Genomic DNA, 15,624 nt, shown 5'->3' on the forward strand with positions numbered 1-15,624 from the left:
GTAATTTAGGGAAAACAATATCACTGTCATAGGAGTAAGAAATATCTGTCTAAACTCTGAGTTGAATTGATTCCGTTTCTTTGAGATTCAATCTAGAACAAAATGTTATATATTCGTGTTTAAAATATATTACTTTCATAATGTTATCTTTGGAGACATGATATAGTATATGTTATCCGTCTTTGAATATTAAGTCCTTCAAGTTATTGTAGGGTCATTCACTCATTAATTAAATTAAAATAAAGATATTTGTTCCACTTGACAGATGGTTTACTAGAAACTTTGTTATAAACAATATCATACTAGTATTATAATATATATAGATCTATATATATTTATCTGTTCCTGTCGGGACAAATGTTTTATACTATTTATTCCGTTACGAACATATATCGTAATATTTTATCACTGGAAATAATATTCCAGAAAGCTTTTATTGTGAATGAACCGGAAAGTAAACATCAGTAGAAGAAGAAGAAGAAGAAGAAGAAGAAGAAGAAGAAGAAGAAGAAGAAGAAGAAGAAGAAGAAGAAGAAGAAGAAGAAGAAGAAGAAGAAGAAGAAGAAGAAGAAGAAGAAGAAGAAGAAGAAGAAGAAGAAGAAGAAGAAGAAGAAGAAGAAGAAGAAGAAGAAGAAGAAGAAGAAGAAGAAGAAGAAGAAGAAGAAGAAGAAGAAGAAGAAGAAGAAGAAGAAGAAGAAGAAGAAGAAGAAGAAGAAGAAGAAGAAGAAGAAGAAGAAGAAGAAGAAGAAGAAGAAGAAGAAGAAGAAGAAGAAGAAGAAGAACTTATATATTCGTGACAGCCATGCTAAACTATAGGTTAATGAATGTTCATGGTCTCTATGAGTGCACTGATTCTTCTACTTTTTATCACGAGCTTGTAGTAAACATCTTGTAATAAGTACAAATAAAGTATGTATCATCAAAACACAGTACAGTTAATTAAATCCCGAGTGCGTTATGCCAGTAATAAAAAGACATAGTCCATTTACTAAAAACGCGGACGTCGCCGAAAGCACTTTATAAATTCGTTTCGTTTGAAAATCTGTTATATTACATAAACGTTTGTTTGATTTAAAGCGGTAAAAAATGAAATGGAAGTTTTCAAAGTGTACGTCAAAATATATATAATAACTTTCATACTAACTATACAATAATATATAATATTCAATTTAGAATAGGTACGTCCATATGCGCTGATATCTAAAATTTGGCACAATCAGTTAAGTACGAGTTGTTTTCTAGTTTCAAAAATATATGTCAAAAATGTTTTCTCTCTGCTCACTATCCTGAGATTTATAAAACTGTTATACATACTAGTCTCAGCTTGGCCATAGTAGTTGCACCAACATTCCCTGCGTGTGATGGTATTTGCCAAATTTCCCCGGTTTCTGTCGAACACATTGTGGCATATCACAGGAATCATTCTATCAATAAAATTCTGTAAATAATAGTCAACTATCAGTAAACTTAGTGTTTCTCGTAGGGAAGAGTGTGGAATGCATCACAATGTTGAGAGAAGCTCTACTGACAGTCAACTTTATTATTTACAGAATTTCATTGATAGAATTTCTTATTCCTGTGGGCATATGATATTGATAACCAGTATCAGGACCGTTCGCATCAAATACATGTCCACACCATACATGTTCGCACCCTACACGTTCGCGCCCAATGTTTATTTGAATTTCAGTTGATTTTTTTTTTTTTTTATATGTTTTATTGATAAATACCAAATAATTCCAGAGAATTCTGTAAGATTTGAGGAATTATATTATCATATAGATTCTTTTTTTGTTATATTAAATTTGATGTTAAACTTATTAAATGTTAATTATGTATGATTATTGCTAATTGGTATTTATACTCAGCTAAATTTGGTGTTATTGATGATTCATTGATTGTTTAAAAATCATGATCATGATGATTGTTGTTTTAACTTGATTTAAATACTGCATGTATTTAATAGCTTGGTAGGAGTAATACTTTGAAGATTCTAAATAAAAAAGACTCGAAAGATAATTGATTATAATTGTTTTTAACACATGAAATAATGTTGTCTGAATCTCACTTTGTTAAGCAACACTGAAAAAAATATATTTATATAGCACAATACACTTGCCTACACATCATTAAGATTTATTCAACACATTAAATAAATGTTGTCAGAATCTCACTAATTATGCAGAAACAATGCAAAAAAATATATTTAAAGCAATACACTTACAATTCTTACCATATATTCAACACCAAACAAACATCGGCAGAATCTCATTTTATTTAGAAGCAATGAAAAAAACAAACTTATAGCTATACACTTACCAAAACTCGATTAGAAATTATTGGGCGCGAACGTGTAGGGGGCAAATGTTAATGGACACACCCTGATTGGATGCGAACAGACCCAGATTCTTGATAACCATTATAACTGAACACTAATGAAATCAAGTTGTTGGATCTTAAAATATTGGACCAAACATCAGGTGGTTCTTACATTGTTATTTTTGTTTATTCAAGTTGCAAGGTGAAATAACCCTATTGGTCTTTATACCCAAGGATTCTGATATATTAGAAATAATTAGAATTTGATATACATGTATCTTGCGTATTATTTGAATATGTTTATTGTATTCCTGTAACATTTACGCCCTGATCATTAAAGTGGGTCTCGTAGGGGGGTTAGTGTTACACAGGATTTATTATTAAGTATGAAAATGGAAAAAGAGGTCAAGACACTTGAAATTACAAATTGTACAAGCATTATTATTACAATGATAAGCTGGATACAGAAATCTGACATAACAACAAGAACTATATACATGAAGCTGTATTTTATTAACATGCGTACCCGTACTTACACAATTTTGATTCAACTTATGAATTTTTTTTTCAGATCCAAAAAAAGAGGAATTTTGCCTGCTCTATCAGAATTGACAAATTTCCATGGAAAGAAGAAAAAGGACATTCAGAATGGGGATGATGGAAAAAAGATTTCAGAAACATCTGAAGAGGAAATGGATATTTCTGATCACACGTCAACAGAAAATAGTACAACAGACACAGGGGAAACAGGTCAACAACTATTTCTCTCCGACAGTTTTATTATACCCCACGCAACAGGTTGCAGAGGGTATAATGTTTTTGAACCGTCAGTCCTTCCGTCAGTCCTGTTTCTTGTCATCGCAACTCCTCTCAAACCACACAACAGAATTTCACGAAACCTTTTCAGATAATAAGGACATACTATGTAGTTGTGCATATCAACGGGAAATGGCGATTAATTTTTTTTTTTATTGAGGTTACGCCCCTTTGCACTTATTTACTTTAATGTACTACTGCAACAGTTTGTCATCCCAACTCCTCTCAAACCACACAACAGAATTTCACTTGCGAAGTGAGATTTTGTTTCTCCAGTGGCAATATGAAGACGTGGGGTATGTGAGCGTGCTCACAAAGGTTCTTTAATTTTTAACCGGATTTTTATGACAAATATGTCGGTTATTGATTTGGGGATGTACGGCGGCCTGGCAGGTGGCAACCAAATGTTGTCCGTGCATTTACTCATGAACTGTTCAACCAAAGCTTTTCAAATTTTGATATGTTGTAAAGACAACAAAATGAAGGTCAAGTTCAATAATGACGATTTTGACTTTTACTGTTCAGGAGTTATGGTGCTTGAAAGATTGAAAAATGGCATTTCCAGTCATGTCCGTACATTTGCGCATGAACTGTTCAACCAAAGCATCCCAAATTTTAATATGTTGTTACTGATGACAAAACGGAGGTCAAGTTCAATAATGACGATTTTTGACTTTTACTGTTCAGGAGTTATGGTTCTTGAAAGATTGAAAAATGGCTTTTTCAGTTGTGTCCGTGCATTTACTCATGAACCATTCAACCTAAGCTTTTCAAATTTTAATATGTTGATACTAATGACAAAATGGAGGTCAAATTTGATATTGACAATTTTCACTTATGGTTCTTGTGATATTGGCAGGATACAAATAAATGTTAATAAATCCGGTTTGCTGTCGTTGTGACAGCCTCTTGTTTATTATTTTTTTGGAAAGTTTGCTATAGCTTGCTATAGCAATAAACTTTCTTAAGGCATCGGCCTAACCGGAAAGGAGACAGCCTAACTTACTTTAGGAAGTGTGTCCTACTTCTAAATAATGTAGTACTTATGTTTGAAAACTAATAATAGAAAGATGCTTTTGAAATTTTGAGCTCTTTTCTATTTTAATAGCATACAGCTTGAATAATAAATGTACTGAATTTTCATCGATAAATCAAATAATTCAACTTCATTTGAAAGACGAACAAACACTACTTCGCGGATCTGCGCTACGCGGAAAGTAAAATCAATACACACACGAGACAGCAGTTTCTACGTTATGATTTTATCGGTATTCTTCAGACATGCGTCAGATCAATATATGTGTGCCTCCAAACGGGAGTACTACAATCCCGGTTTCAAAGGTTTCCTACCTTCCTCCGGTTGAAGAGAAAATTAATATTTCATGGATAAACATTTTTCGTCGCTTTATACTACGATTTTTACAAATTTCTATTCAATATGTAAAAGCCCGAGAATATCGGAAGTATCATGGTATCTCATCTGATCTCGGCCCACAACAAACTCGGACTATAATAAACTCGGCCTTTTACATATTCGGCATTAGAAATCGGACTATAACAAAAATCGTAATTATACTAATTGCTATTAAGACTCCTAAACAAAGTTTTTGCTCAGTTCTTATTATTTTTCTCCTTGGGGTCTATTTAGTTGTATTTTGAGGGGCCAACAGGAGGGAGGAATTTACTAAAGAACCCTAAGGGATTTTTTTTTAAATTTTCAATAACAATAATAAATTATAAACTTGAAGAAAACAGTAAGTGACAGACACACATGGTTTTCAGTAATGATCACAGGACCATAAAACAAATAAAATTTTCAGGTTGAGTCAATGATGTCACCCCACCTAACCCCTCATGTTTGAATACTTAAAACAGTCAGATCCCAACTCCTAAACATTATATGTTCTTTATACTAGTACGTTACAATAAAACAAATCAAATGAAATAAAAGGCGAGTCCCCTGGGGTCACTCTTACCCCCTGGTTTGTTGAGAACTTATTAACAGTTGAGATCTCCACCCATATACCATATATATTATTGTATGGGACAATGAAATAAATCAAATGAAATATAGAGGAACTCCAGAGGGGTCAGTCACCCCACCCCTTTCTTTTCGAAAACTTGTAAACGGTTGAGATCCCCACCCATAAACCATATATATTTTTGTATGTGGCAACAAAACAAATCAAATGAAATAAAGTGGGTGTCCCTTTGGGTCAGCCCCAACCCCTCATGTCTGGGAACTTAGAAACTGTCTAGATCCCCACCCCTAAACCATATATATTTTTGTATAGGGCAACAAAACAAATTCAATGAAATAAAGTGGGAGTCCCTTTGGGTCAGCCCCACCCCCTCATGTCTGAGAACTTGTAAACTGTCGAGATCCCAACCCCTAAACCATATATATTTTTGTATAGGGCAACAAAAAAAATTCAATGAAATAAAGTGGGAGTCCCTTTGGGTCAGCCCCACCCCCTCATGTTTGAGAACTTGTAAACGGTTGAGATCCCCAACCCTAAACCATATATATTTGTGTATAGGGCAACAAAACAAATCAAATTGAATAAAGTGGGTGTCCCTTTGGGTCAGCCCCACCCCCTTATGTCTGAGAACTTGTAAACGGTCGAGATCCCCATGCCTAAACCATATATATTTTTGTATAGGGCAAAAAAAAAAATTCAATGAAATAAAGTGGGAGTCCCTTTGGGTCAGCCCCACTCCCTCATGTCTGAGAACTTGTAAACGGTTGAGATCCCCACCCCTAAACCATATCTATTTTTGTATAGGGCAACAAAACAAATTCAATGAAATAAAGTGGGAGTCCCTTTGAGTCAGCCCCACCCCCTGTTGTTTGACAACTTGAAAATGGTCAAGATCCCCACCCCTTAACCATATATTGTACTGGACAATAAAACAAATCAAATTCAAAAGAAGGCGAGTCCCTAGGGGTCACTCCCATCCCCTTGTTGTTTGAGAACTTGTAAACGGCTGAGATCCCCACCCACAAACCATATATATTTTTGTATGAGAAAATATAATAAATCAAATTGAAATATAGAAGAAGTCCACAGGGGTGACCCAACAAACTTCTTTTTGAAAACTTATACGGTCGAGATGATCACCCCTAAACCATAAATATTCTATTTTATGGGGCAACAAAACAAAACCAATGTTATATAGTGGGAGTACCTCAGAGTCATCCCCAACCCCTCATGTTTGAGAACTTGTAAACGGTTGAGATCCCCAACCCTTAATCATAAATATTCTTGTATTGGACAATAAAACGAATAAATTGAAATATAATTAAGTCCCTTGGTGTAACCCCACCCCATCCTGTTTTGAGAACTTGTAAACAGTCAAGATCCACCCCCTTTTCGAAAACTTGAAAACTTTTGAAATCCCCACACTGAAACAACATACATTCTTGTACGGAATAATAAAACAAATCAGATGAAATAAAAGGCTAGTCCCATAGGGCCACTCTTATCCTACCTCCTGCCTGTTTGAGAACTTGTAAACTGTCTAGATCCCCACCCCCAAATCATGAATATCACTTTACTAGACCAGACCAATTTGTATTGGACTTTGCTTAATGTCAGGCGACCCGTGGGAATGACTAATTTTGAGAGCTTTGTTTGGGAGACTTTGTAGCAGCATCCTGTTACAATCATTTCTTGATAAAGTTTTTTTCTTTTTTAAGTAGGAAAAAAAGTTAACCATGCAATCTACATACTATCTATTTGAAATATTACAATCTACCGTTACAAACTTTCCACAGGTGCTATCCAGCACTTTGATTATCATGTGTTGATTATCCATGTTATCAGAGGCGGATTTTTTTTTGGAGAAAAAATTTGGTTGCTTATATAGGGAATCACTGAAGCATGACAGGAGGTGGCTCCCTCTTCTGCAGTCAGTGAATGTATGAAAATTTCTGGATCCACTACTGGTTATCTAGCTATGTTTTTCATGGATTTAACTTTAAAGTTTTTATTTTGTGACTCATTATGCATCCAAATGTTAAGCAAAAAAGGTTCTAGGTTCAATTAGAGGGAAAATACTTACATCAAATATTTTGTTAGAAAATTGTTAGTAAAGCAATTTCTACCAGACAAGTTTGATATTTCACAATAGTTTTAGAACTCATTGTGGGATTTTCAAGTATTTGAGTCGCCATATAAAGTTCCAACCAACATAAAGTAATCATAAAATAAACAGACATGATGTGACATATTCTTTTCCTTTCAGCTTAGAAACATTCACAAATTAACACAATGTATTTCTATATATACAGTGAAACCAGTTTAAAGCGAACCTCTTCAGGACTTAAGATTGTGTTCGGTTTGGGCCAATATTCAGTTTCATCAGGTTCACAACTCACATAATTTGATATGACAGTGCTCTGGAACATATTTGGTTTATACAGTATTCTGTTAAGTCATGTTTTACTGTATATGTATATAATGTATATAACATATTTATGTCTTTGTATTAAAACAGGTTCATCATGTGATGATGTTAACAAGATCAGTAGGAAACAGAGAACCTTTGCTAAGATGTCTGTTAGAAGGGATAAAAAGAAGGATCAAGAAAAGAGAGAAAAACTAGATAAAAGTAATGTTTGGTCTGCTATAAAGTAAAAAATATGTTCTGTTATTGAGTTATACCTGTAGAATTTGTATTCAGTTTAATCATAATGGCATTAACTACATATAGATATAGGAAGATATGGTGTGAGTGCCAATGAGACAACTCTCCATCCAAATAACAATTTATAAAAGTAAACCATTATAGGTCAATGTACAGCCTTCAATACAGAGCCTTGGCTCACACAGAACAACAAGCTATAAAGGTCCCCAAAATTACTAGTTTAAAACCTGAAAACCAACGGTTCAATCTATATTGAAAACGAGAAACATGGATAAATTACAAAAACAAACGTTAACTACTGTACATCAGATTCCTGACTTAGGACAGGTGCAAACATTTGCAGCGGGATTAAAAGTTTTAATGGTACCAAACCTTTTCCCTTTTTAGCTCACCTGGCCCAAAGGGCCAAGTGAGCTTTTCTCATCACTTGGCGTCCGTCGTCGTCGTTAACTTTTACAAAAATCTTCTCCTCTGAAACTGCTGGGCCAAATTAATCCAAACTTGGCCATTATCATCATTGAGGTATCTAATTTAAAAATTGTGTGGCGTGACCCCGCCAACCAACCAAGATGGCCGCCACGGCTAAAAATAGAACATAGGGGTAAAATGCATTTTTTGGCTTATAACTCAAAAACCAAAGCATTTAGAGCAAATCTGACGGGGTTAAATTATTGACCAGGTCAAGATCTATCTGCCCTGGATTTTTTCAGGTGAATCGGACAACCTGTTGTTGGGTTGCTGCCCCTGAATTGGCAATTTCAAGGAAATTTTGCTGTTTTTGGTTATTATCTTGAATATTGTTATAGATAGAGATAAACTGTAAACAGCAATAATGTTCAGCAAAGTAAGATCTACAAATAAGTTAAGTGACCGAAATGGTCAATTGACCCCTTTAGGAGTTATTGCCCTTTATAGTCAATTTTTAACAATTTTTTGTAAATCTTAGTTATTTTTTATAAAAATCTTCTCCTCTGATACTACGTGGCCAAATTAAACCAAACTTGGCCACAATCATCATTTGGGTATCTAGTTTTAAAATGTGTGGCATGACCCGGTCAACTAACCATGATGGCCGCCACGGTTAAAAATAGAACATAGGGGTAAAATTCAGTTTTTGGCATATAACTCAAAAACCAAAGCATTTAAAGCAAATCTGACATGAAAGTAAAATTGTTTATTTAGTAAAAATATATCTGCCCTGAAATTTTCAGATGAATCAGACAACCTGTTGTTGGGATGCTGCCCCTGAACTGGTAATTTTAAGGAAATTTTGCTGTTTTTGGTTATTATCTTGAATATTATTATAGATAGAGATAAACTTTAAAATACAATAAATGTTGGCAAAGTAAGATCTATAAATAAGTCAACATGACCGAAATTGTCAGTTGACCCCTTTAAGAGTTATTGCCCTTTATAGTCAAGTTTTAACCATTTTTTTGTAAATCTTAGTAATCTTACAAAAATCTTCTCTGAAACTACTGGGCCAAGTTAATTATAGATAGAGATAATTGTAAGCAGCTAGAATGTTCAGTAAAGTAAGATGAACAAACACATCACCATCACCAAAACACAATTTTGTCATGAATCCATCTACGTCCTTTGTTTAATATTCACAAAAACCAAGGTGAGCGACACAGGCTCTTTAGAGCCTCTAGTTCTGAATCAATAGCATAACATCACAACATAGAAAAACACACAATAAAATATCAATTGGAAGGCTTGACTCATTAAAAAAACGTAAATTAACACACTATGAACAAATAAATTTGATCTGCGATACCTGAATGCAAATGCACAGTTAATAAAAAATTAGGGACAAACATTCAAGTCCAAAAAGCAAACAAAAAAGTCCAAACATAAATTCTAAATTGAATAGTCTTCCATGTTGTATTTAGATGTCTTTTTGGTTTATACTGAAACAATTCAAATAAGTACATGTATAAACAGTTTTCTACTAAATAGATTTACTAGGGATCAAAATTGCGTGAAATATACTCTTGTCGATAACTCCATTATAAACTAGAAGATTAAAAGTTTTATCTTGGGTGTTGTTCTTTTACATAAAGGGTATCATGGGTATGTAAAGTATAACCATTTTTTATATTACAGATATTATTTCAATGGATGATTTTCTCAATAAGCATGGAGAGTTCTCTACATGGATAGAAGAAGAGGTAAAATATAGATTTAGCCATGTATAATTAATTTTCATATTCTTAGATGCACAATATTTGAAAAATAATAGCTCAGATATCAGGAGTGTATATTCAGGAATTTTTATGAGGTTTTTGATAATGCAATCAGGTGATTAACACAAACATTAAAAACTTTCATTCTGATATCTGATATGTATATCTCATCTGTATCCAGATTTCTTGAAATTTTAAACATACCTATTTATTCAGAGCTCCGAGAGGTTTGTCTTATACAGATTGTTGTTCTCAAAATTCCAATAGGGAACATACTTTATATAATTGTTTAAATAAACCAATTTTTCAAGACGTTTCGGCCATTGGCCTTCTTCAGTTATACAGTTTGCTCAATTTGGTCCAATATTTACTTTCACTGCAAACAGCCAAATACCTATCAACCAATGAAAAAATCTCTTGAAAAGCTTGAAAATGTCTGAAATTTATTGAATTTTAATCACCAATTTATACAGGGACATGTTTCCAAATTTAGCAATATTTTACCAAATTTCAAGTTCCTTTTAACTAATTCAAAGTTGCTTTTGATAAATTATAAAGAAGGAACTTTATACAGTCTAAGGATTTATTTTTCAGAAACATAAATGTACAAAGAATATGACATCTCCAAAGTTAAAGGCATACTTCAAAGATTTTATGAAGTTGTGGAACAAGAGAAAGTTGCCTGGGGTATGATAATCTGATTACATTACAAATCATGTTTCCATGCATTGCTTAGTTTTTCTTTCTGGATCCTCTAGATTTGCCCTAATGATACACAACATCAAAAATTTAAAGGCTGAAATTTCATTGGCAGATGTAAAAACTACCAGAAAATAAAGTAGATAGAAGTCGTCAGATTCTTGTCAGCAAAGTGTTGAACCAGAATCTATATATTCGTCAGATTGGTGTATGCTTAAATAGATTGGTAGCACTTTTATATTGAATTCATTTTAATCTATCAGAATCTTACAAAATGAACATCCTCCATTTCTTCTTCTTATCAACACGGCAGTTTTATTGACAGCTTTCAATTATAAGAAATAAGATGTTTTTGTAAATGATTTCTTTACTATTTATTTGTATATTTTAATGCAATATTTGTGAAACAGTTTTTTTCATTTGCTCAAAGCTACCATCAAATGCACAGTTGAGATGTCATAGCTAGGGATGGATCAGCTATTTTGAATTGCTTGGGACAACAAATGTTTGATTACTGCAATATTATCAAAAAATAAAATAACACCTACCTCAAAACGGTATGTGATTTCATCCAAATTTGTTTTATTACTTAGAACTAGTAAAATTTGTGTGCTTTTCATTTTTATACTTAAAACACAATCTTCTTACATATGTTTTTCTGTTATTTTAGAAATATTACAGAGGTTCAACAGACTCAGAGAGTCCATGTCCTACTTATATTGCCAGAGGATTTAGTTTTGATGAGGAAGTGGTCTTTGATTCCAGAAAACAACTCTGTAGACCAAAAAAGAGACTTTCAATTGAGACACACAATACCCTTGATTCACCATTTTCCACATTTGGGAAAACCCCACCAAAACGGTTACCTGCAATGACAAGTCTACAGAAACTGGAAACTCATCATGAACTTGAAACACAGGTAAACACTTTGGAATTATTGTTGTTTAATTTACTGTAAGTTCTAAAATGCGATTTTAATTTTTGCCGTATTGAAAAATTCCTGTTTAATTCATATAAAAAAAATCAAGTTTGAGTTAAAATTATAGTGATCATAACCCTCAAAACCCTGTCTCATTTTTCACAATAATAAAAAAAAACATAGCACTAGTTTGTGGTTTTACAGTATGAGCATTTAAAGTTTACAATAGTAAAAATTTGAAATTTATTGGCGGTAATAATTGACATCTAACAGATCTCCATATTTGATTTTTTTTTAAAATGCAAGCCAATTAAGTGTTTCAACTAACACAGATATTCCCCCCTTTGGCATCCCAACTCTTTGAAATTACATGGTACTCCCAATAGAGTAATAAATTATCAAGATTACCTCCCCTTGATCATCATCCAACTTTATTAACCAATAATTCATTGAGATATTGATACACTTGTTTGAATGTAAAATAATATATTACTAGCCTATGGAATGGTAACTTTCCACTTGCACCTAAAAATATCTGGTAACTCTGTAGGCAATGTACAAAAATTACTTCTTTTTATGCCCCACCTACGATGGTAGAGGGGCATTATGTTTTCTGGTCTGTGGCTTCGGTCGTCCGTCTGTGCGTCCGTTCAGGTTAAAGTTTTTTGGTCAAGGTAGTTTTTGATGAAGCTGAAGTCCAATCAACTTGAAACTTAGTACACTTGTTGCTTATGATATGATCTTTCTAATTTTTAAGCCAAATTAGACTTTTGACTCCAATTTCATGGTCCACTGAACATAGAAAATGAAAGTGGGAGTTTTAGTTTAAGTTTTTGGTCAAGGTAGTTTTTGATGAAGCTGAAGTCCAATCAACTTGAAACTTAGTACATATGTTCCCTATAGTATGATCTTTCTAATTTTAATGCCAAATTAGATAATTACCCAATTTCATGGTCCATAGAACATGGAAAAAGATAGTGCAAGTGGGGCATCCGTGTACTTTGGACACATTCTTGTTTTTTATAATTTTTGGACTTGCAAGACTAGTTTGATGAAAACTAGTTTAGGATGAATTTGTCTTAAGTGACATTTTATAATTACAAGAATTTTAGATTCAAACTATTTAAGTATCTTTATTTTAGGGACAAAACTATGTCAGAATAGATGTTGTGGCTACTTTAAATATTAATGGGAAATGTGAAGATTTATGAATTTTAACAATTTAACCATCAAATATATACATAAATACATACTTCTTGAGCCTGTCTGCCATTCAACAAAATGTTTCCCTTAATTGACTTGGTTAATGTAGCAAAACAGTAGTATTTAAACAAAAATCATTAGCTTAGCGGGTACAAAATTCAGGTCCGTTGTATATGGTTCCATGAAGAAAATTGATTTCATCTAATGTTTTGAAACTTATTGAAAAATGATTTTACATTTACAGAGAGGATATGCTTCTTTGAACAGTCCAGCAGAAGAAATCAAGGAACAGGTAAGATTGATTAATAGACTATTTTGCATTCAATTTTCAATTCAATTCAATTCTTTTATTACTTTGAGCAAATAATGCTCATCAGTACAAATATAATATATATGCAAATACAATATATCATAAATAAATACACAAAACATACATAACTGATCAATGAATACATCCGAGAAGAGTAATAATCTATATTAAGTATTGGTAACTTATAACATGTCTGTTCTACGTTTAAATGCATGGAAAAGATATTTACAAAGGTTACATATGTCTTTTACATTTTCTGTGCCCAACAACTGTATAAGTTTAAATGAAGATGGACGCTTATAATAATATGGCTTAATATACTGCCTCCTAATTTCATTATAACAATCACACTGTAAAATAAAATGAAACTCGTCTTCTATCGTATTTAAAGTACAGAGAGTGCATTTTCTTTCTGATCTATTAACCCCGTGATATCGTCCTGTTTCAACAAATAAGTTATGTGAAGACAATCTTATTCTAGTTAGATACACTCTAAAATTCACATGTTTAGTAAGGTAAAATTGTAAACGAACATTATTTACACAGTATTTATATAAAAAACACTTTGGCAAGCCATCCAACAATTGATTCAAATATTGATAAGCTTGATCAAATATTCTAGTTTTGACAAAATACTTAAGAGTGTCATTTACAACTAAATTATCTTGGTTATACCAGAAGTCATTCAGACCCAAATTAAACAATAAATACTTCAGTTGATAAATCCAACTATTTCTGTTATTACATTGATTCCGTACCTGCTCTTTGTAACAATTTTCAAGAATACAATTATTAGTTGATAAAAGTTTAAACCAGTATCTTATAATATTATACAATCTATGATATATCAAAGGATATCTACCAAGTTCATAATACACCATTACATTCGTTGTACATTGTTTGACACCTAAAATATTTTTGCAAAAATCTAACTGAACTTTTTCAATATTCGGAGCTTTATGAAAGCCCCATATCTCACTGCCATAGCATAAAATACTACTTATATATGTATCAAACAAATTAAGGTACGTGAAAACATTCAAATATAAGGATGACACTTTTGATTTCAAGGCAAATACAGCTTTCCTGCCTTGCTCAGCTAATTGTTTTTGAGTTTTCAAAAATTTTCCGTTATAATTCAACAGAATACCTAAATAACAAAATTCATCAACAATGTCAATAAAACTACCATCAAAATACCACTTTTCTTCAACCCTCACATTACCACCATTTCTAAATACCATAATTTTTGTTTTAGCATTGTTCACAGTTAAACCCCATTTTTGAGTGTACAATAAAAGTGTGTCCAACATATCTTGTAAACCTTTTACAGAATCAGAAAATAGTATCATATCATCGGCATACATAAGCAAAAATAGAGACAATTCTTGTACTTCATACGGTACATTACCGTTATTTAAAAATTCCATTTCAAAATCGTTCACGTACAATGAAAAAAGGATTGGAGAGAGTACTTCCCCTTGCATTAAGCCAACTGTACTCGTGAACTGCTCTGAATAAAAACCATCAATTCGTACACATGATTTTACATTTGAATACATTGATTTTAGTAATGATAAAAGTTTCCCTGTTATACCAATTTTTGACAATTTCAACCATAAATTCAGTCTACAAATTGTATCAAACGCCTGTTTGTAGTCTACAAAACAGCAATACAAACAATTCTTACTGGAGAGTGTTTTTTGAATCACAGTTACTAAACTAAACATCGCATCAACTGTACTGCTGCCCGGACGAAATCAAAACTGTGCATCAGTTATAATGTCATAGGTATCGGACCAAAGTAATAATCTCATATTCATAATGGACGTGAACAATTTGGCCAAATTACTAACCAAACTTATGCCGCGATAGTTTACAGGATCAGACGGATCGCCTTTTTTAAAAACTGGAACAAGTATCGCAACTGTCCATGTTGTCGGAAAGTAACCAGAAGACAATACCCTGTTGAACATTTCCTCTAAGAACGGAATCAGCACATCCTTATATTCAATTAACATTTCGTTCAGAATTCCGTCAATTCCATGACTTTTCCCACGTTTCAATTTGGAAATACATTTCAAAATTTCGTCCTGCGTGATAACACGGTCAAGTTCTTCGTATGTAGTGTCTTGTATACTCTGTGTGTCATTGACTATTGGAGTGTTACTTGATGATAACTCTTTAAAATGTTCAAAAAATGACGAAAGGGGCACTTCTGTATTCTTAGCGCGCTTCTTTTGGAACATTCTATAAAACTTTTTAGGGTCGCTTTTATGTAGATGCTCAAGCATGTCACCTTCTTGATGTTTATACTGCCGTTTTAACTTATTTTCGAACACTTTGTATTGTCTCTTCGTAGAGATAAGTCTCTGATGATTTTCTGCTATTTTGTTCTTATTAAATATATTTAACGCACTTAAATAAACATGACGAAGACTTCTACACTCACAATTGAACCATGGCTTATCAGTAGTTTTACATACAAATTTTCGGCTCGTACGTTGACAGTCAATAGA

The 15,624-nt window shown here is 32.8% G+C and overlaps 1 protein-coding gene across 3 annotated transcripts in view; it reads left to right on the forward strand.

The window, feature by feature from the left end:
- The first annotated feature begins 1,038 nt into the window (after positions 1-1,038).
- Positions 1,039-15,624, forward strand: part of LOC134687134 (uncharacterized) — a 28,460-nt gene continuing 13,874 nt past the window's right edge. The window contains exons 1-7 of one of the 3 annotated variants that reach the window (XM_063547149.1): positions 1,039-1,108; positions 2,891-3,069; positions 7,636-7,749; positions 9,895-9,959; positions 10,569-10,661; positions 11,344-11,592; positions 13,040-13,087. In XM_063547149.1, coding sequence (XP_063403219.1) covers positions 1,092-1,108; positions 2,891-3,069; positions 7,636-7,749; positions 9,895-9,959; positions 10,569-10,661; positions 11,344-11,592; positions 13,040-13,087 — 765 coding nt within the window. In that variant the 5' untranslated portion in view covers positions 1,039-1,091. Of the gene's footprint in view, positions 1,220-2,890; positions 3,070-7,635; positions 7,750-9,894; positions 9,960-10,568; positions 10,662-11,343; positions 11,593-13,039; positions 13,088-15,624 lie in introns of all 3 variants that reach the window. The other 2 variants (XM_063547150.1, XM_063547151.1) reach the window with 2 other exon arrangements.

Source organism: Mytilus trossulus, chromosome 10 (genome assembly GCF_036588685.1).
Source record: "Mytilus trossulus isolate FHL-02 chromosome 10, PNRI_Mtr1.1.1.hap1, whole genome shotgun sequence".
Lineage (NCBI taxonomy): Eukaryota > Metazoa > Mollusca > Bivalvia > Mytilida > Mytilidae > Mytilus > Mytilus trossulus.